The following is a 25,336-nucleotide window of genomic DNA, read 5'->3' as shown; positions in this document are numbered from 1 at the left end:
TAAAGTGATCTGTGCAATGTTAACATAGATGGACATAGGTGAACCTGTTGTGAGTGGGTTTAATGCTGCTTTTAACAGTATTCCAGTTACATCACAGCATGTCTGCTTAATGTGGGAGGAAAGCCCGAAGTGATGCAGGTCTCAGACGTTTACCTCTTCGGTGAAACCCACGAGCACGGGTATGGTGCTGACAAACCTAGAAACATACTCGGGGCGAACCGGGATTCGAACCCACAATCATAGGTTTCTGGCATGCCCAAGGGACGCAACTCTTCACAGCGAATCACGGCACCTGCTTAATGTGGGAGGAAAGCCCGAAAATTTAAGACGTTAGGCAAATAGGCTGCTGTTTCACATATCACTCAGAGTCGAACCACGTCCTCTCTGTAATGGGAGAACACATTACCTACTGAGCTACATGCTGCCTTGAAATAGTTAGTAAGTGAGTGTGTGAGTTTGGTTTAAGGCCACTTTGATCAGTTCTCAAGTTGTATCACAGCGTGTAAGCTTAAAGTGGGAGGACAGCCCAAGGTGATGCAGGTCTTAGACGTTTACTGCTTTGGTGAAACCCATGGCGGGTATGGTGCTGACAAACCTAGAAACATAATCAGTGTGAACCAGGATTCAAACCCAGAATCATAGGTTTCTGGTGTCCCCCAGGGATGCAACTCTGCACAGCAAATTGCGGCGCCTTAGACAACTGGGCCACCCGTGCCCTCTGTACACCTGCTGAGAAAGAAACAGGTCCTGTATCTAACAGGCCAGATGGGACAGAAGCCAATTATACAGTTAGCTTCTGAGGTCTATATTTCTTTTTTTTAGTGTCCATAAAAACAGGTATTGACCTCATATAATGCCTATAATTGTTTGATTATATAATAAAGAGACAAAGTCAGATATACATATAAACTTTTAATATAAAAGTAACAATAACATGTATAAATCTATCTCACTGTTCACATTTTTCTCTATCAGCCCCATAATAGCTGTAAGTATAATATTTCTGAGGAAACATAGCAGTCAATACTTAAGCTGAACCGCCAAGATCCGGGGTAGAATAGGTCTTCAGCAACCCATGCTTGCCGTAAAAGGCGACTATGCTTGTCATAAGAGGCAACTAACGAGACAGGGTGGCCAGGCTAGCTCACATGGTTGATGCATGTCATTGTGTTGATAAGTGCTCATGATGTCAATCACTGGATTGTCTGGTCAAGACTCGATTATTTAAATTGTTTATCTGGAATATTGCTGAGTGCGGCGTTAAACAACAACAATACTTTAGCTACATCTCATTGGCTTAGTCAATTAGTGTTTCTGTTGACTGAGATCTGACCATTTCTAGGCCAAAGAATATGACGGAAAGCTTTGCATTATTTAATAATCATTTATACTATCCCACACCAACAATATCTGGCCAAAGAACCCCTGTTAACAAAGTGTCCTGTCTGCAGGTGGCTGCCCAACAGCACCGACATGGAGAAGGCGATGGACTCCATGGCTGAGAATGCCTACATCTATGGCCGGGACTACATCGCCTCAATGGTAGGTGCAACAACCATGTCTTCAACCTTATTTGTGTGTCTCCAATTTCACATGTTCACAATCTCGTCCCTTTTTTTCAAATGCTCAATGATAACAGCTCCTCATCTTTCAATTGTTCCATAATCATGATAATTCCATGGTAACCACCTCCATCTTGTGTAGGCCCCATTGTACCCACCTCCATCTTGTGTAGGCCCCATGGTACCCACCTTCATCTTATGTAGGCCCCATGGTACCCACCTCCATCTTGTGTACGCCCCATGCTCCATGGTAACCACCTCCATCTTGTGTAGGCCCCATGCCCCGTGGTAACCACCTCCATCATGTGTAGGCCCCATGGTAACCACCTCCATCTTGTGTAGGCCCCATGGTACCCACCTCCATCTTGTGTACGCCCCGTGGTAACCACCTCCATCTTGTGTAGGCCCCATGGTACCCACCTCCATTTTGTGTACGCCCCATGGTAACCACCTCCATCTTGTGTATGACCCATGGTAACCACCTCCATCTTGTGTAGACCCCATGGTAACCACCTTCATCTTGTGTATGCCCCATGCCCCATGATAACCACCTCCATCTTGTGTAGGCCCCATGGTAACCACCTCCATCTTGTGTAGGCCTCATGGTAACCACCTCCATCTTGTGTACGCCCCATGCCCCATGACAACCACCTCCATCTCGTGTAGGCCCCATGGTAACCACCTCCATCTTGTGTATGCCCCATGCCCCATGGTACCCACCTCCATCTTGTGTAGGCCCCATGGTACCCACCTCCATCTTGTGTACGCCCCATGGTACCCACCTCCATCTTGTGTAGGCCCCATGGTAACCACCTCCATCTTGTGTAGGCCCCATGGTACCCACCCCCATCTTGTGTACGCCCCATGGTACCCACCTCCATCTTGTGTAGGCCCCATGGTAACCACCTCCATCTTGTGTATGCCCCATGCCCCATGGTACCCACCTCCATCTTGTGTAGGCCCCATGGTAACCACCTCCATCTTGTGTAGGCCCCATGGTACCCACCCCCATCTTGTGTACGCCCCATGGTACCCACCTCCATCTTGTGTAGGCCCCATGGTAACCACCTCCATCTTGTGTATGCCCCATGCCCCATGGTACCCACCTCCATCTTGTGTAGGCCCCATGGTACCCACCTCCATCTTGTGTATGCCCCATGGTAACCACCTCCGTCTTGTGTATGCCCCATGGTAACCACCTCCATCTTGTGTATGCCCCATGGTAACCACCTCCATCTTGTGTACGCCCCATGCCCCATGGTAACCACCTCCATCTTGTGTAGGCCCCATGGTACCCACCTCCATCTTGTGTATGCCCCATGGTAACCACCTCCATCTTGTGTACGCCCCATGCCCCATGGTAACCACCTCCATCTTGTGTACGCCCCATGCCCCATGATAACCACCTCCATCTTGTGTACGCCCCATGGTAACCACCTCCATCTTGTGTATGCCCCATGCCCCATGGTACCCACCTCCATCTTGTGTACGCCCCATGGTACCCACCTCCATCTTGTGTAGCCCCATGCCCCATGGTAACCACCTCCATCTTGTGTAGGCCCCATGGTACCCACCTCCATCTTGTGTAGGCCCCATGGTACCCATCTCCGTCTTGTGTAGACCCCATGCCCCATGGTAACCACCTCCATCTTGTGTAGGCCCCATGGTACCCACCTCCATCTTGTGTAGGCCCCATGCCCCATGGTAACCACCTCCATCTTGTGTAGGCCCCATGGTACCTACCTCCATCTTGTGTTGGCCCCATGGTACCCACCTCCATCTTGTGTAGGCCCCATGGTAACCACCTCCATCTTGTGTAGGCCCCATGCCCCATGGTAACCACCTCCATCTTGTGTAGGCCCCATGCCCCATGGTAACCACCTCCATCTTGTGTACGCCCCATGCCCCTTGGTAACCACCTCCATCTTGTGTAGGCCCCATGGTAACCACCTCCATCTTGTGTATGCCCCATGCCCCATGATAACCACCTCCATCTTGTGTACGCCCCATGCCCCTTGGTAACCACCTCCATCTTGTGTAGACCCCATGGTAACCACCTCCATCTTGTGTATGCCCCATGGTAACCACCTCCATCTTGTGTATGCCCCATGACCCATGGTACCCACCTCCATCTTGTGTACGCCCCATGCCCCATGGTAACCACCTCCATCTTGTGTAGGCCCCATGGTAACCACCTCCATCTTGTGTATGCCCCATGCCCCATGATAACCACCTCCATCTTGTGTACGCCCCATGCCCCATGGTAACCACCTCCATCTCGTGTAGGCCCCATGGTAACCACCTCCATCTTGTGTATGCCCAATAGTAACCACCTCCATCTTGTGTATGCCCCATAGTAACCACGTCCGTCTTGTGTAGGCCCCATGGTAACCACCTCCATCTTGTGTACGCCCCATGGTAACCACCTCCATCTTGTGTAGGCCCCATGGTAACCACCTCCATCTTGTGTAGGCCCCATGGTAACCACCTCCTTCTTGTGTAGGCCCCATGGTGCCCACCTCCATCTTGTGTAGGCCCCATGGTAACCACCTCCATCTTGTGTAGGCCCCATGGTCACCACCTCCGTCTTGTGTAGGCCCCATGGTAACCACTTCCATCTTGTGTAGGCCCCATGCCCCATGGTAACCACCTCCATCTTGTGTACGCCCCATGCCCCTTGGTAACCACCTCCATCTTGTGTAGGCCCCATGGTAACCACCTCCATCTTGTGTATGCCCCATGCCCCATGATAACCACCTCCATCTTGTGTACGCCCCATGCCCCTTGGTAACCACCTCCATCTTGTGTAGGCCCCATGGTAACCACCTCCATCTTGTGTATGCCCCATGGTACCCACCTCCATCTTGTGTATGACCCATGGTACCCACCTCCATCTTGTGTATGACCCATGGTAACCACCTCCATCTTGTGTAGACCCCATGGTAACCACCTCCATCTTGTGTATGCCCCATGGTACCCACCTCCATCTTGTGTACGCCCCATGCCCCATGGTAACCACCTCCATCTTGTGTAGGCCCCATGGTAACCACCTCCATCTTGTGTATGCCCCATGCCCCATGATAACCACCTCCATCTTGTGTACGCCCCATGCCCCATGGTAACCACCTCCATCTCTTGTATGCCCAATAGTAACCACCTCCATCTTGTGTATGCCCAATAGTAACCACGTCCGTCTTGTGTAGGCCCCATGGTAACCACCTCCATCTTGTGTAGGCCCCATGGTAACCACCTCCATCTTGTGTACGCCCCATGGTAACCACCTCCATCTTGTGTAGGCCCCATGGTAATCACCTCCATCTTGTGTAGGCCCCATGGTAACCACCTCCTTCATGTGTAGGCCCCATGGTGCCCACCTCCATCTTGTGTAGGCCCCATGGTAACCACCTCCATCTTGTGTAGGCCCCATGGTCACCACCTCCGTCTTGTGTAGGCCCCATGGTAACCACCTCCATCTTGTGTAGGCCCCATGGTAACCACCTACATCTTGTGTACGCCCCATAGTAACCACCTCCGTCTTGTGTACGCCCCATGGTAACCACCTCCATCTTGTGTAGGCCCCATGGTAACCACCTCCGTCTTGTGTACGCCCCATGGTAACCACCTCTGTCTTGTGTAGGCCCCATGGTAACCACCTCCGTCTTGTGTACACCCCATGGTACCCACCTTCATCTTGTGTACACCCCATGGTAACTACCTCCGTCTTGTGTAGGCCCCATGGTAACCACCTCCGTCTTGTGTAGGCCCCATGGTAACCACCTCCATGGTAACATTCTGCCTCATCTTCTCTGTGTAGGTTCACAGCCTGGTTGATGCAGAGGGTCAGAACAACACAGAGTTGGAAGTCCGCGTCCTCGAGGTGTGGGATCAGCTGTACCAGAGTTGGTTTGCAAAGGTCAGGGGTCATTTATTCGTGTTTATATGACTGTCTCTGCATGGGGATATCCGCAAGCTTCATAGCACAACCAGTTTGTCAGATTCAGTTTTTAAGCACATATGTTTTATATTCCATCAGTATGTTAGAAAATATTTTTTCATCATGAATCATTTATATATCTTTCTCTCTTATCATAATAAGCGTAATGAAAATACTTTTTCATAATAGTTGTGTCCTTGGTAATAGCAATAAATGGCAGCCATTTGTTTGCAAGTTCTGTTCATTGAGATGTGTAGAGAATATTTGTCAGTGTCAAGGAATAGCAATAAAATACTGAATAATATAAACGATGAAATATTTGATTGTTAAGATAATTGTATTGGTTACTATCCATTGGCATATAAAGATTTCCTCTTGCATTAAAGTTTTTCAGACATCAAACTGTTTTAACGAATATGTCACACATAGATATGATAATTCTTTCTTTTTCTATGATTAGTGTTACCATTATTACTTTTGGGGACAATAACAGTGAAGAAGTCAGTGATATTGACATATACAATTTTTTGTGCTTTTTTTTTATTTCTTGGATCTGGAAAGCATATTTATATTTATTTGTCTTTTGTTTTATTTTTGTTGTTATGCGGAATCTTGTAATGCTCCTGTAAATTTAGTAAGACCCTGTTAATCAAATTATATATGTAATTATAATTGCTAATCGTCACCATAGTAACCATTTACCAAAAAATTGGCATTCCCCATTTCTATGGTTACATGATGTTATCATATGCAGAATTCTAGCCAATCACAAGCCTCCTGGAGTGTATTCCTCTCGGGGATAAAGGATTTGCCCATCTACTATAACTCCCCCACGAAGGTAGTAGTATTGCCCTCTCGTCCAGATCAGTATTTCTCTTGGTGATGGTGTGCTGTGTACGATGCATCGCTGATGTGGAGGTTGTTCTACATGGGACGAGGGGATAGTTTGGGAGTGGAGTTATGGGCAGATTTCCTCAAATATTTGATGAAATTTGGTGTACCGGTACATTAAAACATAAAAACATAAACTATGTTCTTAACTCAGTAATGGCAGCTGTAATTTTTGGTTTGGGTTGTTGTTAGAGATTCTAGTGCACCGCTGTGTCAAACGTGTTTGGACCAAGGAAGAAAATGAATATATGCCAGGTTTGTCAAAACTGCAACATATCAGGGTGACTATCATGTTAACAAGGTTTTGTCTGGGGTAATTGATTTATTAAATGGGTTTTCTATGTTTACAAGCAAAACAAGATTGTTTGAAAAATGTTTTTGTGTCTCTTTAAAAATATTAAGAAAACATATTCTGTCTCTAACAAACATGCCTCACCCTTTTTAATAAATGTTACCAGTATTTAGAATTATCTGTAATTTTAATTCTGGGGAGGACCATTTAAAAATATATTACATAAATGCCATTGTGAATTGATCTATTTGGTAAGCTAGGCCATGGTTCTATTTAAGGCTAAGGACTCATGTGGGACGTAGATAAAATGTGACAGGTGTTTAAATAATAAGAGAAACAGTTGGTTTTGAAGACACAGCAGGAAAATCCACACGGATTGACACAATGGTGAATGAACTACTTTCTCAAATTTGCATTGCCTTAATTAGGTTTGCTCATTAAATATGTTGTGAATAAAATATTTAACATACATTTGAGGAAATTGTCTGTTAAACTGTTATGGGTGGGGCTGTTTGATGCATTCCTGTATTCGTGTATGTGGTAAGTTGGGTGTGCTGACTGTGTGGTATATGTGCTTTACTTTATTTCAACATGATGGTTCTGTTACCTAACACCTAACTTCAGTAAGGTCACCACAGGTAGGATAACCCTTGCGATAACCAGAAGATAACCCATCATAGAACCAACAATGATGACCAATGATATGTGATAGACCCATGATATGTGATAGACCCATGGTATCGCCCATGATAGCTACCGGTAGGTAAGGAAAGCCTCATGACAGGGGAGATCACTCTCAATCATTTCTGTAACTGTCTGTAAGAGAGCAGGAGCTGTATTATGTTCAACTCTGAAGGAATATTGAGTTATCTTAAAAGTGGTGGAATCACATTGTGTCTGATTTCATTCAAAAGTCATCTGATATCAATAGCAAAGCTTGAGACACTCAAAAAACTACTTTCCTGAAGAATTTAATAGGAATACTTTCACCACTGTAGTAGACACCAGCACCAGGAAAGCACTACTCAAAGTTCGACCAGATCATTTACTCAGTAGTTTAGAGATGTGTAGACCTTTAATATGTCACATTTATGCATGGGCTATAGACGTTCCGTAATAAACTACATACGATACACACTTTCCAATTACTATGGGCATTATAATAGGCAAAAAGGGCATCTTAAAAAAAAATTCCAGAAATATTAATACCTGCAGAATACTTCCAGTAGTAAGATACACCACATGCATCCATCAGCAATTAACACCTGAACAACAAAAAAGATGAATTCTATTGAACAATGCTAGGGCTGGGACGGGTAACTCAGGTACTGAGTAGGACCTGGGTACCCACAGGACTACCCGGACCCGTGGTTAGTCACGTGATATATTGTTTAATGACAAAACTTATCTAGAACTCTATGGCTACAGTCACTAATGTGCGCATTTCTTTCTGACAATGCACCCATTCCTTCTGATTTTTCATATGGTTGAATAAAGATATAACTTAATTCAACTTCACTGTATGAATGACGAGATTGTTTAATGCATGTATCTAAATACGTTTTGCCAGGGCTATGTTAAAAATGTTCCCAATCAGACATTTTGAGACACCTCCTGAGACCTACAGTGGGTAGCCGGGTAGGGTCGGGTAATAGGGTGGTGGGTACCCGGATTGTAAATTTGGACTCGTCCCAGCCCTAAACATTGCCTCTATAAGAAATCAATATGAAGCATCAAAAAGAGCTATTACTTAAAGCAAACGGCAACAGCCACCAGTGAAGGGACATATTAACATCACCCGGGACATAAGTATCAGCGCCACCTAGCAATACAACCACCTCTCTACAGCTGTTATACAAAGGTGTTCCTCTTGGAACAATGTTATCACACTATCTCCATGTTATATTTTCTACATGTATATTTCTGTTTTGTTTGACAACTTTTGTTCTGTGCTGCAAATGCTGAAATTGATCATTTTTTACCTATCATACAAACATTAATATGATCCTTTCAAGTGTTTACATTTTCTGTTTTGTAGCAGATTATCTGTTGTCATTGGGGTGGTAGGGTAGCCTAGTGGTTAAAGCGTTCAGTTGTCATGCCGAAGACCCGGGTTCGATTCCTCACATGGGTACAAGGTGTGAAGCCCACTTCTTGTGTCCCCTGCTGTGATATTGCTGGAATATTGCAAAGAGCAGCGAAAAACCATAAACACTCTCACACCCTAGTGACATTCATATTATTTTGTTAATGAAATAGTTCTGTCATGAGTAACATTATTGAATTGTATCTTTCTGTCAATCTTCTTTTCCTAATTTTCTCTTTATATCTTTGACTTCTGATCATTTAACCTCTTTTCCTGTTATTACTAACATGGAGACACTGTATACGACTTCTGACTGCATGAGGGGCACAGGTGGCCCAGTTCTCTAAAGTGCAGAGTTGCATCCCCTAGGCATGTTAGGATCCGATGATCATAGGGTGAATCCCAGATTTGTCCTGATTATGATTCTTGGTCTGACAGCGCCTTACTCCTCAAGGGATGTATCTGGGATTCCAAACTAAGTTCCCAAGGCAGGCAATTTGGGAAAATCAATATTTTGTTCAAAATTGGGATTTTGTTTGAAGTTCATACTTTTTAAAGTTAGGAGTTACTTTTAATGCAATAATGTTAAGCTAAGCTTTAAAGCCTCTTCCACTATGCTGGTCCTGTTATCAGTGAGGTACAATTGACCTCTACAAGCCACAACATTAGTTAGAACTTTAACAACATGAATTGGGAAATGTTTTATTCCAATTTGGAAACTATGGGTGTTATCTGGAGATGTAACAATGAACTATCGATACATCATAATTGTCCATAGCTTGATACCCGTGAAGATTCCGGGATAGAATAGGTCTTCAGCAACCCACGCTTGACATAAATGGCGACTATGCTTGTCGTAAGAGGCGACTAACGGGATCAGATGGTCAGGTTCATGTCATCGTAACCCAATTGCGCTGTCATATAGGTGGAATATTGCTGAGTTCGAACCAAAAAAAAACCGTAGCCCGAAAGAAATACATTGATTTAAACATATTCCATTGTGGAAAATCAAATGGATTAGGCACACGTGACACACTTACGAGGCCTTTTAAAAGGAAATACATTGATGACAAGCGGGGATGTCAATAGTTACTATCGTGGAGTTCAGTTCTGTTGGTATCTACAGATGTAAAATGAAAGAAGTATTGTTCATCACTTACTTTTCCACATCCAGAAAATGCTCATACAGTTCTGTTGGCAATAACATGAAGGAATTATCTCCCTTGAAACACCAACTTCTCAAACAATCTGCTGTTGAATCTATGACTGCTGACATTAGGGTTTGGACCAGAACCCAGGCTGTAGAATTATGATAACATGCAACTACCGAACCTGACCAGCCGATGCATTTAGTCGCCTCGTATGACCAGGATAGGTTGATGGGGTTCTATGATGGAATGACCAACAGCGTTAGAACTTGGCACTTGTCCTATAGTCCTTGCCAAACTACCCAATCATTAAGGTGTCGAAAGGACTTGTAGAAATTTGCCCTTTTTAAGTGTTTTGCTATGTGTCGTCATTATAAGGACTAGTGGACTAAAACTGTTAGTTTCTATCGCTGGACCATGGGGGTTATTATCACGGTATCCAACAGTATTTTTGTGTGGAACAGAGTTATCCGATTTGTGTTCATCATTATCAGATAAAAATCAAACACAGAGCAACAGCATTTATAAATTATTGGTTATAATGTAATCCTTACTGAACGCTTGGCCCTGTCATCTAAGCCATCTTAGTCCCCTGCTTGCCCAAATTACGTTTCTAGGTTTGTCACCATACCCGTTTTACCAAACTGGTAAACTTCAGGTTTTCCTCCCACATTAATCTGACACATCAGGTTATAACTAGAATACTGTTAAAAGTGGCGTTAAACCCAACTCACTCACTAACTCTTTCAAGAGAGATACAATATTGCACCCTTGTATCACAATATGTGCACAAAACTGAATTATCATAAGGCCACTTTCAGCGTGTTCTGTTTTATTCTTCCAACCCCCTGCCCCAAATACAGTTCTTTTTTAGTGTGTTGTTCATGTTCTTGCTTCTGTTTTCTAGAACACCACCCAAGTGGCACGTCCGAGCTCCCCAGGGTTCCCTGACATCACCAACATGACCGCTATGTGGGACATGGTCTCCCAGGGCGACGGACTGTTCAACGTCGGCAGTCTCGTGTCTTTCGCACAGGATAATGTCGGCACTTTTATGTCTGTGAGTTAACATTGGACCTTCAATCACAATATCAAAAATTAATACATTCTCAAGGAGGCATTTTAAACTTGACTTGACATTAGGTCTTGGATCTTTGTCCATTCGTCTGTGAGCAAAGAACCTTACAATCTATTCATCTATCAATATTATACATACATATTATTATTTATTTTTTCAGAACTTGTTTTACATGTCTCTGACTACAACTGAGCGAACCTTGGGACCCCTACCCCTTCTAAACTGACCTCTGCATTGTCTGTTGTGATTGTATTTCAGGTGTTCGAATCTATCTGGCTGGTGATCAAAGGCAACATGGATCTCATGATGAACATCGTCACCGCCATCTTGTCCATGGTTCTTGGAGGAGGGACAGCCATCTTGAATTTCATCATCTCAGCAGTGAGTTCCAAGTATTTCTAGGCAGGGGCAGAGACCTTGGACCCTATACTTCAACATAGACTTCTGATTGTCAAAACTCTTATTGAATCAGGGACCAGAGGGAGCTCATGCCAGTCTGTGGGTCATTGTGTGTAATCAGGCCCATTTGTGTTTCAAAGGTTTTCTGACCACCTCCGTGGTCTAGTGGATAGAGAGTGGAGGGTGGGTGGTTCCACCCCCTGACCACGTCATACCAACAGACGTTTAAATGTTGTACTTGTTGTTACGCTGCCTGGCATTAAGGTGCTCATAATGTCAATCACTGGATTGTTTGAGTCAATAATTTACAGACCACTGTTATGTAGCTGGAATATTGCTGCGTGTGGCGTTAAACAACAATCAAAACTTAACCGGTAAATCTTCAAGGTAACATGGCGCAGACCTAACCATACCTGTACTACATCCACCTTAACATTATTTTAAATGTTTGTATGGTTTGGTCAGCTCGGCTACTGTATGTGGGTATCAGGGTATCCTTGATAAAATTATTCGCTGGTTTATTTTGACTACTTTTAACAATGCTAATGCTGCATTTAAGTCACTAACTGCTTGAACTGAAGATAGACGTTAGTATATATGTTCACTTATGTGGAACATTACTGAAAGCATAAGAAATGTGTTGAATTATTACAATTATCATTGTACAAAGAGTTGGATATTTGAGTAATTGATTTTCAGATCTTGTTTCTGACGACCCTGTTCTACCTGCTGGCCTCAAGTGGAAACCAATACAAGCCCCTGGAGTGGTTCTCAAGCATGAGCCCCGCAGGCTCCCAGGGGGGGGGCAGCAAGATGGGCGGGGCTGTAGAGGAGGCCATTAGGTAGGTATCCATCTGTCTCCCAGGTAGGGGGCTGTAGAGGAGGCCATAGGTAGATATCCATCTGTCTCCCAGGTAGGGGGCTGTAGAGGAGGCCATAGGTAGATATCCATCTGTCTCCCAGGTAGGGGGCTGTAGAGGAGGCCATAGGTAGATATCCATCTGTCTCCCAGGTAGGGGGCTGTAGAGGAGGCCATAGGTAGATATCCATCTGTCTCCCAGGTAGGGGGCTGTAGAGGAGGCCATTAGGTAGATATCCATGTGGCAATTATGGACTTCATATCCATTAAACTTAAAAAAACACAGTTGCATTCACTTTACAAGAATGGAGGTAGCATATGTTAGTGCCATTAAAAATAAGTCACTGGTTTGTCTAGTCTTGATTGTTTACTTCATGTACTGCTGGAATATTGCCGACTTGTGACAATCAGCAATTTGCTAACTCACCCTTTATTCACACGCCCTTACAAGGGCTACAAGGGCATTATGATTCAGATCAGTGCTGTCCCGGGTGCGAAATCGGCAACCCCAGAAGGATTTGTTGAATCTCCAACATCATCATCATCATGTCCCGATCTTTAAATTGTTAAACCCAATGATAGCCAAGCTTTTCCTTCCAGCGGAGTGTTCATGGCATCGCTGAAGATGGCTTCCTTCTATGGTCTGTTCACCTGGCTCACCCACTTGGTGTTCGGAGTCAACATCGTCTTTATACCGTCAGGTGAGACAACACTGGAGTCATGTATATTATCAGCAGTTAAACTTTCTTATGCTTGCATAAAGACAGAGATTTATCCAGTATTCTTAACATAGTGCCCCTGGCAAGCAATATGGGAAAAATTGGTTAATTTGTTCAAAATTGGAAAAACAATTTAAAAAGGAATTTTATTTAATTTTAGTATTATTTTAACATTGTATTTTGAGATCCACTCTTCCTCTTTATTGTCGCTGTCATCAATGAAATACAGGCTACCTCTACAAAGACATAAAGTTAGTTATTAGTTATTACATGAATTAGGAAATTTATACTTATTCCAATTTGGAAAATTTTAATGACATTTGCTGTAGACTTGGGCCCAAACATCGGCCTCTGGGCCAGTCTAAATAAACCCCTGAAAGATCTCTAGGACATGACAGAAGTTACTTTGGACAAGACTCATTAACCTTGCCATGCCTCAGACCACTTACAGTTGCATTGACTCTTTGGGAATTCTATTCTAAACCTAAACTGATCAGGTGGTCATACTCGGTGACTTGGTTGACGGTGTGTCATCGTGCCCTGATACTATGGGACATAACTCTTCATTTAAATCACTGGATTGTCTGGTCCAGGCTGCTGTGATATTGTTGGAAACTGCTGAACAAACAATACAGTACAATTGCTTTTATGAGTCATCATTGTCTGGTGACAAGACTCAGCACTATACCAACCTCTGTTTTTTCACCATCTCTGGTTCCTCTGGTCCAAACCTGGTACTGCTTGGCCATTCACTCTGATCTGATACACACAACATGTGCATGAAGTCAGGAACACCCTCTTGAAGTTCTGGCTGTTGTCTTCAGCTCTCGCCGCCATCTTCGGAGCAATCCCGTTTGTCGGCACTTACTGGGCTGCCTTCCCTGCGATGCTGGAGCTGTGGCTGGGTCAAGGTCAGGGAGTGATGGCGATCCTGCTCTTCATCGTCCACATGCTGCCTGCCTATGTGGTAGACACTGCCATCTATAGTGAAATCAAGGGGTGAGATTAATTTTCAGTCAGCTTAGAAAATGTTATGCCCTGATGAAACTTTAGTTTATACTTTTGTGATTTTTTATGAGATTTGCTAATGGTTTTTTTAGCAATATTTAAGTATCATTCAACAATATTTCATGTTTGGTTTGACCTATTGCATGAACTACCACCACGATATCAGATACCTTCTGCCATTTTGGAAAGGAATGTGCACAAGTTCCTTCCTTAGCAACAGTTTCTTACAAATGTTGTTACCACTTTTGCCGCCTTGCTAAAATAACAGGGCCTTGACCCCCAATAAATGACACGAAATAAATGCTGACCAAAATCTGCACGGCACTTTACAAACCAGAATTAATTGGACTATGCATAGACTCGTTAGTCCAGCCAAAATATAACACCATTATTCCAGCTTAGTTTCGGAAAGGGTGGAAACTGGACTTTTATAGCCAGTTAACTCACTTGCCTCAGGAAGATGAAAAATGGAGGTTGCCCTTCTGTACTGCTCCACTTTGTCTGTGTATGAAGACCATTCTTGATGCCTGCCATGACAAGACTTGAATAATACTCATTCATTCACTCACTCACTCATCTCTACGTGTATTTCAGCGGCCACCCCTTCATGACCGGCTTGGCCATCGCCGGAGGAATGTACTGTCTGGGTCTGGAGGGCGCCATTATCGGCCCCATCGTGCTGTGCTTCCTGGTCGTCATCGTGAACATCTACGGCACAATGATGCAGCCCGACCCCTCCACCCCACAGGGAGGACCACGTAAGTTGTAGGGTCAGGGCGGGGTGGGTAGGGGGTTTGGGGACACCTCTTGCACTTGGTGTGGTTTCTACGGCATGGGTGCCTTAATGGATCGGCTTGAACAACCCTCATTCCTCAGATTTATTAACCCAGTTATTTTTTGTCTATCTTTATATTTTAACAAAGAATACACAAAACACTGAATACAAGAACATGGGATATTTATTTTGACAATAATGGAAAGTTATTGTATTCATGTACATGTAACTTATAGTGTTTACGAATGAAATTGAGAATGTCAATATTCAAGACTGACTGCATGATATTTTAAATAAAAGTTACTAATATGTGTCTGATTAGTCACTGTGACTGTGTGATCTACACTAAATTGTATACCTACACTACGTTCACGTTTTCAGTGCTAGGACTAACAGCCATTATAGAGTGAGAATGTAAGAATTAATCAAGCACTCTAAAGTTAGAGTCAGACATAGACCTTTCAGAATCAAGAGACTAAAGAGTACATTGGCAAATCTAACTTGAACGCTATGGTCAACATATTTTCTGGCTTTTCATTAAATTTTCATCAACACTTTTGCTTAATGTGCTTAAGTCATTACATAATTGTCTTTTCTTTTGAGTGTTGTAAAAAATTCAAAATGCCTGCCATGGCAGACATATTGAAAAGTCAATCTATGAATTTTACCATCACTTTAAGGGTTAGAAATTAATTTCTTTTTATTAGTCTGCAAGAAAAAGAATCTGCTAAAGTCTAAAGTGTCACTATCTAATGGTGAAAATGGTAATGTCACTTGTCCATTCTGAAGTTTACTAGTCTCAGAGAAGCAGACATGGTAATTTCTAACCCTGATTCTTGGAAATATGATGAATCTTTCGGTAATTCCTATATATTAACAGTGTTGTAAGTTCACAAAACTCAAGAAGTTTAAATTTTAATATAAAGGGTAAGTTAGTCTATTCCACTGGAAAAGGGTTACTTTTTCATTTAAAGAGTTTAAAACCAGAAAGAAACTCCTATTTACTTTCGAATGACGCTCTATCCAAGCAATCCCTATGTCTGACTTCTACATCTAGGATGCTGTGTGTTGTCTGTTGATTGGTCTGTTATTGTGTTACTATGGTAACCTGGCATGGGAACCCCTATAGTGTCTCTCTGGATAATGGTGTAGGAATAGTGTGATGAAGATCTTCAAGTAAAACCAATGTGACCCATATGAACAGTTTATGTTGTGTTGAAGTAAGTCTGTGAAATGGTTGCTTCCATATGTCCATGTTTTCAATGTATTTTTAATCATTTTGTTATTAATGTGAATGAAGGCTTTAATGTTCAGGAGCAATAAAAAGATGTTTCTAGTCTACAACTTATAAATGAGGTTTGACAGTATTTTTAAGCAAAATGGGTATGGATGAAAACATTATCATACCTCCATTTCAGAATAATGAGATCAGATTGGTCCACATGATCTTGATAAAATACTGTGTATCCCGCCTTGGAGGTTAATAATGTTCTCAGTGGGGTAATAAATCTCTTATACCCCGCCATGAGCAAGTCAGGCTGTACATGGACTTCTGAGAGGCAGAATAAATCCCCTATACCCCGCTTCAAAGCAAAGAGTTGCACGCTTTTTCCAAGTCAGTGGAAGTCACATGGCATAGCGAAAGTTAATCTCAGCTGAATCAAACAGCTCTTTACTGTCAATTTTGAATTTGTTTGAATTCATCTACAATGTCTCATTAAAACATTTCAGTGAGATCAAATTTGTTGTAGCCGGATCACGAGGGCTACATGGGGTTTTATGTGTTAGGTTTTACACACATTCAAGACTACAACGTATGTTGTTAGCTGAGGTCTGAATATATTTTTGTTTGCGAAATGTAAAGACAAGATCATGATATAAACAGAACATATCTAATATCTCTTTTTATATAAGACTTAAATAATACAATTGTGAATGTCCTATTTTGCCCTTTTTTGTCAACTTCTTTCACATGGGGACAAAACAATTCATTATTTATTTGTCAGAAATCCAACTCATTATTTTCTATGTAATAGAAATAGAGTGAGTGAGTATGGTTTTACACCGCTTTTAGCAATATTCCAGCAATATCATAGCGGGGGACACCAGAAATGGGTTTCACACAATGTACCCATGTTGGGAATCGAACTCGGGTCTTCTGCATGTCAAGAGAACGCTTTAACCACCAGGCTACCCGATATGTAACCACAAGGCTAGAAATAGATAAGTGACTATATTCATAGCTACAAGGTCAACATGCTGAGGGTTCACAGGAAACAAGAGCATCAACTTTTAGAACCCCTGTTATCTGTCCCTGCAGTCCTTGATTGAATAACATGTACCGTATTCGACGTAACAAGCACCCCGCTCTAATAAGTGCCCACGGCGATATTTGCTAATATATTGGCTAGTGAACAATCCCAATTGGCACCCCTTCCAATTGATCAATGTACACAAGACTTATTTTTTCGCGAATAATACGCACTCGTGTGTTATATGCACCCTTAATTATGGGCAATTAAATTCTGGAAAAATATATCTGTCGTACATAAACATTTCAGGCTGTCAGCATAAACCACGAAATTCACTCTCAACTCTGTTTTTTTTTTCACCAAAATAATATTCTAATAAGAGCCCCCTCTTTCTAATTTTGAGAGCGCCCTGGGCGCTTATTACGTCGGTTACGGTATTCATTTCCTGGGGAATATTTTTTTATTTTTCAACATTATTTTGTCATCATGAAAAAATAGATAAGCAACTATACAACCATTCCTTTTTAATGACCAATACAGTGTGACAAGCAAGTGATTAATTATTGCAGCCCAATCTCAAAGTGTGTTATGAATACAAGTAATGATTAAGTTTTAATGGGTACCCAGAGATTATAAATACGGGTAGCTATACTTCTTATAGGTATGTTTCTATGAAGTATATGTGAGTCTAGTCTACAAGTAGGTGTTTATTTGATGTGTCTAATGTTGTTTACGAGGTAATCGGATGGTCTGTTGTCATTATTTGACCTGTGTTTGTTTATATACCAGGAGTAGCATTTCGCCACCCAATGAGTCAAAGCAGGCATGCTTCCCAGTGGAATGTCAAACGGTGAACTATACAGATTACACTGGACGTAACCCTCGCACATCAGGGCCCTGTTCCACAAAGCGATCTTAGCACTGTCCCACACAGCTGTCTTAGCACCAAGATGATCCTAACTCCCACGCTTTAATATTGGCTTATGATCGCTTTGTGGAATCGGGCCCTGTCCTGTAGTTTCCTTTACCCATAGCAGCCATGTGTACGTCTTCATCATCATCATCATCATTCTTGTCACTGCTTGTCATCATGCTTTCTTGAAACATAGGTCTACTTTTCGGCTTCTCTGCTAATTAAGTTACAGGCCCCTCAACTGATTTAGAGGTGTGTAAGATATAATGAAAGTTGTTTGTTTTCATCAATTCTGCTTGAAAAAACTACTTAATTGAAACCCTCAGTCTGAATTTCAAACAGGGTCTGGATAGCTTTAAGTTTTAAGTTACAAATTGCTTTTGTTTACTTCTTTTACTTAATGGCTTAATACAAATTCATCACATGAAAAGGGAAGTAACTCTATCAATATATGTGTGCACATGGAAGAATTGTCTCCCTTTTCAATCTGATTAAATATTTGCATCTAGATTAATAAATAATTGAAAAGCCACACAGTTCTATGTTTAGGGATATAAGGTTTGCTATACTCCTATTCCAAGGGCAGGGTGTTAAGCGATAATGTTACAGAGAAATTCAGGTTTCATGAAAGGAGACATGCAGTTTAGACGTGTTATGGGTGATGAATTTAAAATCACTTTCACTTTACTTCTTCTCTGGTTCCCAGTTGGAAATATCATCCAACATTTGAGGTGACTTTTTGGCTCTAAATATATCATAGAATATTACTGCTGCCATGCAAGTGACACTTCTTTCTGTCGACTGTAAGGATATACAAATTTATGATTGTTTATTTCATCCAATATATTTCGAACATTAAATTACTGGAAGTACACTTTGCAAAACTATTTCTGTCACATAAGCAACTTTTCAGTCTTTATAACAACAGTGATATGTGACAAGTCATTGACTACAAAGTAGAACAACGGCTCATTTAATTTGACAAAAACTATGTGATATATGTATCAGTGCATAGTATGCATGGCTGAGATGGAGGTCCCACCCATATTCACCACTGTCTGCATGAGGTCATTGGATGCATATTCATCAAATGTATACCAGCCTAGACTGGGTCAAGTTTCCGTTGGCTGCTGTATTGAATGTATTTAGTGACCTGTATGTTTGTAGACTTCTGTTTAGGGATTGGACATCTTTTATTGGCATGGTCATGAAACAAACTGACCATGGTCACAGTTTTTGACAGGGTTATAAAAAATAATTATAATTGGGATATTCTTTTTAGAAGGGGAGTGACAAGGGGCCTTTATGACCATTGAAAAAATCAACAACTTTTTGTTAAGACTTTGAAAAAACATATCTTAACATTCAAAAATCAACCTTATCGCTCACATTTGTCATACATCTGGACTTGTTATGATTCTATAAATTTAACAGCATTACAAAATTTGTATCAGCACGGTCAGCGGTCATTTTGAAATGATCAATCATCTGGTAGAGGCGACCATGTTAATGAGTGAGTGAGTGAGTTAAGATTTAACATCACATCGGCAGTATTTCAGCCATATTGTGACGATCACGTTAATGACATATCGACAGAGGGTCATATTTCTTTGGACTATGATATAGATGAAATTACCTTTCTATAATATCTAACCGATTTTAGCCCCAACACAATTTTGCAATTTGACATATTTTTAAACAAGTCAAGTTTGTAATGTTGTCAACCTTTCAACAGTGTCTTACAAAATCAGGGCACTGAACACATTTAGTATTGTGGTTAATTAATATCATTCAGATTTGCATTATAAGGGGTGTCTCATGTTCAGTGTGGAAAGGTCTTGGACAATCTATTGTCATCTTCACTAACAGCTGTTTGTGCCTTGCTGTGTGATACTAACATTCCTTTCAGGGTGCAGTTTGAGGTTCAGCATCATTAGCTGTCATTGATTCATCACAGGAACATTTTCACATCAGGGCCTAGATTTTCAAAAATAATCTTAGCTCTAAAATTAGCATAAATCTATTGTAGGGAAATCGTAGACTGTTGTAGCCTATTTTCGGAACTATCGTAGCCCTAAGATATCGTAAGAATGTCAAAAATCTAAGATAGCTCCATACTTGTCAAAAGTTTATGTTATCTTCATCCAAGATGGTGGCATACTTAAGATAGTTTTGAAAATGTATCCTATCTTAAACTTAAGATATATTATCTCTGAAGGTAAGTTGTTAAGATAAGTCTTAGCCAAGATCGTTTCGAAAATCTAGACCCAGGATCTGTTATGGTCAAGCAGCCTAAGGCACCAAAAGATGTAATGTTGGGGCCCCTAGATGCCAGAATACCCTTTGTCAGTACGATACTCATGGGTTTCACCAGCTTGGACAAAATGGTCTTGTTGGTTACCGTAAATCATGAAATTAATGAGTCATCAAATTAATGCGTGTGGTAAGCCCTGGCCTAAAAAAGTGTTTATGAAATTAATGTGAGTAGCCTTTCATTTGAGCTATAAAAAACTCAATGTCATAACTGCTTGATCAACTTGTGTAAATAAACTGACCACACTTAATGTGGACGGGATCGGGTGGTCAGGCTCGCTGACTTGGTTGATGCTTTGTGGGATGGATGCTCATAATGTCAATCACTGGATTGTCTGGTCCAGACTTGATTATTTACAGACCGCCGTCATATAGCTGGAATATTGCTGAGTGTGGCGTTAAACAATAAACAAACAAATACACAAACACTTAACATGGAACTTGGTAAGAAGCACTGTCTAAATCTAGCACACAAGTACATTCATTATGAGCTGTATGATGTATGTCATTGTTTCCGCCCACATACGATAAACCTGATTGGACAGTATACTCCAATATATCCAGATAAAAATGCATCACTCGCAATTGTCGCATCAGATTTCCTGATTTACAGTATACCTCTTTCAGTGAGTGTGTTTGTTGGGTTCAGTGCTGCTTCAGTATTTCAGTTCTATCAGTGTAGGCTTGGTTGGGAGGAAAGCCTGAAGTGATGTTGGTGTTAGTAATGGATTTGATTCGGTGAAACCCATAAGCATGGTACAGACAGGCCTAGGAACATTCGACCAGAATCAAAGGTCTCTGGCTGCTTTAAGGGATCTGACTGCACATTGAATTGCAGTGCCTTGGACGACTTGGCCACCCATGCTTCTCACATCCTTTCAGAACAGATAGTAGATTAGTACTTGTATGACACTATAAGTAGTAGCAGCTGATACTTGCAATCATGACACCAATCTCATTAAAATCAGACCTCAGTTTTCGCTACCGCTTAACAAAGATCTGAGGACATCCCATTAGGGGTCACGGCAGAACGACCTTTCATCCGACCAGTCAGAGCATCGCTTACCAGATTATGAAAGTGACAGTTGGAATGTGATTTCTAATCATGCAACCTCGACTTTAACTCCAATGGATAGTTACGGGTGTAACGTCTGAATCCATACAATCTAGACCATCTGTTAGCCATTCCAGAATGTTCTTTTGTTCTGGTTTCAAATTTGTAATAAAAAAATTGTCAAAACATGTTTTGAAGCGTAGTCGCCAATTTGATGTGACCCGTATTGGGATGTCCTTAGATCTTTGTTTAGCTGTAGCGAGAACTTAGATCTGATTTTAATGAGATTGTCATGACACTTACATCATGTAGCAAGTTCTCAGTCATGTATCCGTCTTATACCATATTTCCTCCGTTAGGCGTCTATTACTTTTACACAAGCCATTGATCCGTTGTCTATTAGAGGAAGGTGTATATCCTGTTTAATGCTGAAACACTGGCAACTCACTAAGTAAAAGGGAGTAATGATTTCATGCTGTAAGTTGATGTGAGATGAAATGATGGACCAGACTCTGTGTCTGATAGCGTCTCAGTTTCTTTTGGACAGAGTGCATGGCCAGCATGTAATGGAGTCCTAGTGTACATCTATTAGAGGAAATATGGTCCTCCCACTGTAGGCACGAGGTATCAAGTAGTATTTAGATACACACGAAACAAAATCAACTTTTCATGATCAACATTTTATGACAAGCTGTAGTAAAAATGTAATAGTAATAAATAAATTGTAAGTGACTCTGTGGCATTTGATTGGCTAACCAAGCAATTTCATTTCGCATTTATGTTTCCATAAACCCAAACCAATTTAGGCCACACCCACTAATGGACTACTGTATTCTGATTGGCTGATGATGGAATGGGCGGGGCTTGTTATTGTACAGAATGATGTCACTGATTCTGTATTGTTGTTTACAGTTTTTTAGCGTTGATCATTATATAAACAGTGTGTAAAGTAATTATTATCACATGTTTATTAATAAGAATGGACTTCAATATGTTTTTGCGTTTATGGAGTTAAAGACTTTGCGTTAATCTGCTACTCAGAGTTTCCCCCAATTTTTTTACGTTTTTTATGCAAACAATATTGAAGTAAATTCTTAAATGGATTACTTCGGTATTGGACACCATGTCAAGAAGCTAACAGTAACAAATGATGTTAACGGTGTTGGAAGATTAACATCATAAACACTGTGATGCCATAACATATTTCACCATCAATGTCAGCAGTGGTATCTGGATGATGTAAGAATGTTGTATGTCCATGACATCTTTTATACACTTGTGACTCTTACATATATTTTTAACTCACTTGATTGAACCATGAATGATCCAAAAATATTATAACTATCCTGCAACACAAACTAACAGTACCCCTGAAGCCCCTCATTAAATATACTACTCCACTTTTGATAGGGATGTTTTCCATGATACACAGTGTGATTTTCATATGTCAAGTGTATATTTAAATAGAATGACATTTAATTATCCCTATCAAAAGTTGTGTAGTATACTTCCCTCAGCTCATCATTCTTCCTTCATCATTGTATACTATATGTACATTATTAAAATTTATTTTATTTACATTTCTTAGTTATTTGTGTGTTTCATTTTTTATTTCTTGATTCAGTATTCTGAAGATGTATAAATAAGCATATATCTCTGTTAAAAGAAATCTTGTATCTATTCTTAACTTTAAAGACATATATAAGTGAACATACCTCTCTGTTTATAGACACATGTGTTATTGTACTGATCTCAATTAAATGAACATGGCTGTTATTTATACACCATTAAACAAAGCTTTCATCACTTCAACTGTTCTATGTTAAAGTATTCGAGTAATGGCAGCCATGACACTTAAGACAACTTTGTCTGAATTTAGACAATATAATCGCTTAAGCAGCTAACAACTATTTATTGATTCCTTTGCAGGTCGGTCAGTTCGGACACAGTGAAGCTCTCCTGAGGTCAGGGGTCAAGGTCATGTAGGAAATGTACCATCATGGAGGGAAGAATCTTCATGACAAGCAACTGAATAGATGCATGTTGTGACAGTGTTGTGATATCAATATTACACCCTTAGAAATCCTGTGGTGCACTGCAGACTGTGTGAATGACTTTGGTTATGACTTTCATTACCTCAAGCTAGCCACAGCTGCCTCCAGCACAGGAAGGAATGCTTGTCAGGTTACATTTATGTCTGTTTACTATTTGGGTATAATTGATACTTTTTACACTGGTCTGAATGGTTGTAAACGTTATAAATGGGTTGTGTATTGTTTCCGATTTGCATGGGAGATTTAGGTTATGTACAAGTGTTAATATTGTTCAGGTCTTCACATGATGGTATATTTATTTATGTTTTTTTAATATGAGTGTTTAAAGACGTTTTAGTATTGAGATTTGGAATTTGATGTTGAGAAAGGTTCAATTAGTTAAATTGTATTCTGAGTTTTTATGAGTATCTGTGTTTCTGTACTGGAGCACCTGATATTCAGAATCTTCCCGAGACAATGGAGTTCCTGACTATAAAAGTCCAGTTTCCACCCTTGCCGAACTTTCCAGGCTCGATCGTAGCGCCACCAGTGGCTATTACAAGTTATGTCCCTTCTATGTCTCTCCTATTGACCAATCAGATTCTGTCTCTCATATCACTTGCATTTGCTCCAAACAAAATGGCCGCACTCAGTCAAGACAATCTGATCGATAATCAAGATCAATAATGTAATAAAATGGGTCTTACCCCACGAAATGCATCACTTGAGCACCTTCATTAAAATCATGAAGAGATTTGCAAAATATTTGTTGACGCCCAGTGCACAGTACACATGCTTTGCAAATCCTGCAGTCAACTGAATGCATGTTATTTACAAACCGGGTGTCTATTTTGTTTTGCGGTTTTGATTGGACTATGCATAGACTCATTAGTCCAGCCAAAATGTAACTCCGGAATTCCAGCCTAGTTCGGCAAGAGTGGAAACTGGACTTTTTTAGTCAATTAACACCCTCTCCTCAGGAAGATTGGAATTCAGTGTTATTATAGATCTCTGCAGTGCACCAGTTGCGTAGGAGTTACACTAACACGACCATGACTTTCTATTGTGATGGTAATAATTTGCTGATGAGGTTTGTCTGTGTGAAAGAAATAATTTCTGTCAGTTGTGCTATTTTGAAAACATCTTTCAGCTAAACCTTGATACTATGTATGGTTATATTTCCTGACGGTTTTGTGAAGTCTATATATATAAGTTCTATTATTATATCAGGATCTCAATCGGATCATGTGTGAGTTTCCAGGTTGTGTACTTGCACAGCTTTGCTAAACTTCTGTGCATATATAAAACTATTGCCCTGTGTGATTTTATGTGTGAGACCCACGATCAGGGAACTATATCAGGCTTCCATGGAAACCGGAAACGGGCATTAATGTCCAATATGATTGTTTTCTCGTAACACTGGCATCAATGTGCTTGTAAATCTCGAAATAAAATGTTTTATTATTTTATATAATAGAGTACCCAACATTTGCTAAGGACCAAAAGAATCATCTTTAGTCAGAGGTGTGGTCTTTAGTGAATGTTGAGTAGTATATTCAACACTGTATGCTTTCATGATAATGAGTCAACCAACACACGGAAACGATACAGTGGTGAGTGACATTATGTCGTCTTTTGATTAGTTCCTCCTTGGTACTATTTCCCTAAGAACTACATATGTTTGTGAATGATTGCATTACAACAGAATTTCTGGGTACATGCAACTTAGCCGAATCTGACATAATAGTTTACAGTCTGTATGGTTTCACAGTTTGATAGTTTTACTGGTAAATTTCCATCTAGAATTTGAAGACATGCTATAAAGTATCAATATTGGTTGATTATTTTAGGATATGAAAACATTTATTATTATTGATTCTTGTATTCTCATACTTTCTTATGCTGAATTGTCATACTTTTTTATCTAGTCTCATGTGCAATAATAGTGATTTTAGAAATGTTCAAGTCTGTTTGAACATGTTGTTAGGAAAATAGCATTGGAAAGGAATGATGTGCATAA

General features: G+C 40.9%; 1 protein-coding gene across 2 annotated transcripts in view; it reads left to right on the top strand.

The window, feature by feature from the left end:
- Positions 1 to 24,906, top strand: part of LOC139463938 (transmembrane protein 245-like) — a 35,619-nt gene extending 10,713 nt beyond the window's left edge. Inside the window, exons 8-17 of one of the 2 annotated variants that reach the window (XM_071245395.1) lie at positions 1,452 to 1,542; positions 5,377 to 5,475; positions 10,821 to 10,973; positions 11,250 to 11,372; positions 12,090 to 12,232; positions 12,850 to 12,950; positions 13,793 to 13,967; positions 14,571 to 14,734; positions 17,793 to 17,853; positions 23,213 to 24,906. In XM_071245395.1, coding sequence (XP_071101496.1) covers positions 1,452 to 1,542; positions 5,377 to 5,475; positions 10,821 to 10,973; positions 11,250 to 11,372; positions 12,090 to 12,232; positions 12,850 to 12,950; positions 13,793 to 13,967; positions 14,571 to 14,734; positions 17,793 to 17,853; positions 23,213 to 23,246 — 1,144 coding nt within the window. In that variant the 3' untranslated portion in view covers positions 23,247 to 24,906. The remainder of the gene's footprint in view (positions 1 to 1,451; positions 1,543 to 5,376; positions 5,476 to 10,820; positions 10,974 to 11,249; positions 11,373 to 12,089; positions 12,233 to 12,849; positions 12,951 to 13,792; positions 13,968 to 14,570; positions 14,735 to 17,792; positions 17,854 to 23,212) is intronic. The other variant, XM_071245396.1, reaches the window with a different exon arrangement.
- The last annotated feature ends 430 nt before the right edge of the window (positions 24,907 to 25,336 follow it).

This window comes from Haliotis cracherodii, unplaced genomic scaffold, assembly GCF_022045235.1.
Source record: "Haliotis cracherodii isolate W230 unplaced genomic scaffold, xgHalCrac1.p SCAF_16, whole genome shotgun sequence".
NCBI classification, from domain to species: domain Eukaryota; kingdom Metazoa; phylum Mollusca; class Gastropoda; order Lepetellida; family Haliotidae; genus Haliotis; species Haliotis cracherodii.
Note: the sequence above shows the minus strand (reverse complement) of the source record. Positions and strands in the feature narration are given on the sequence as shown.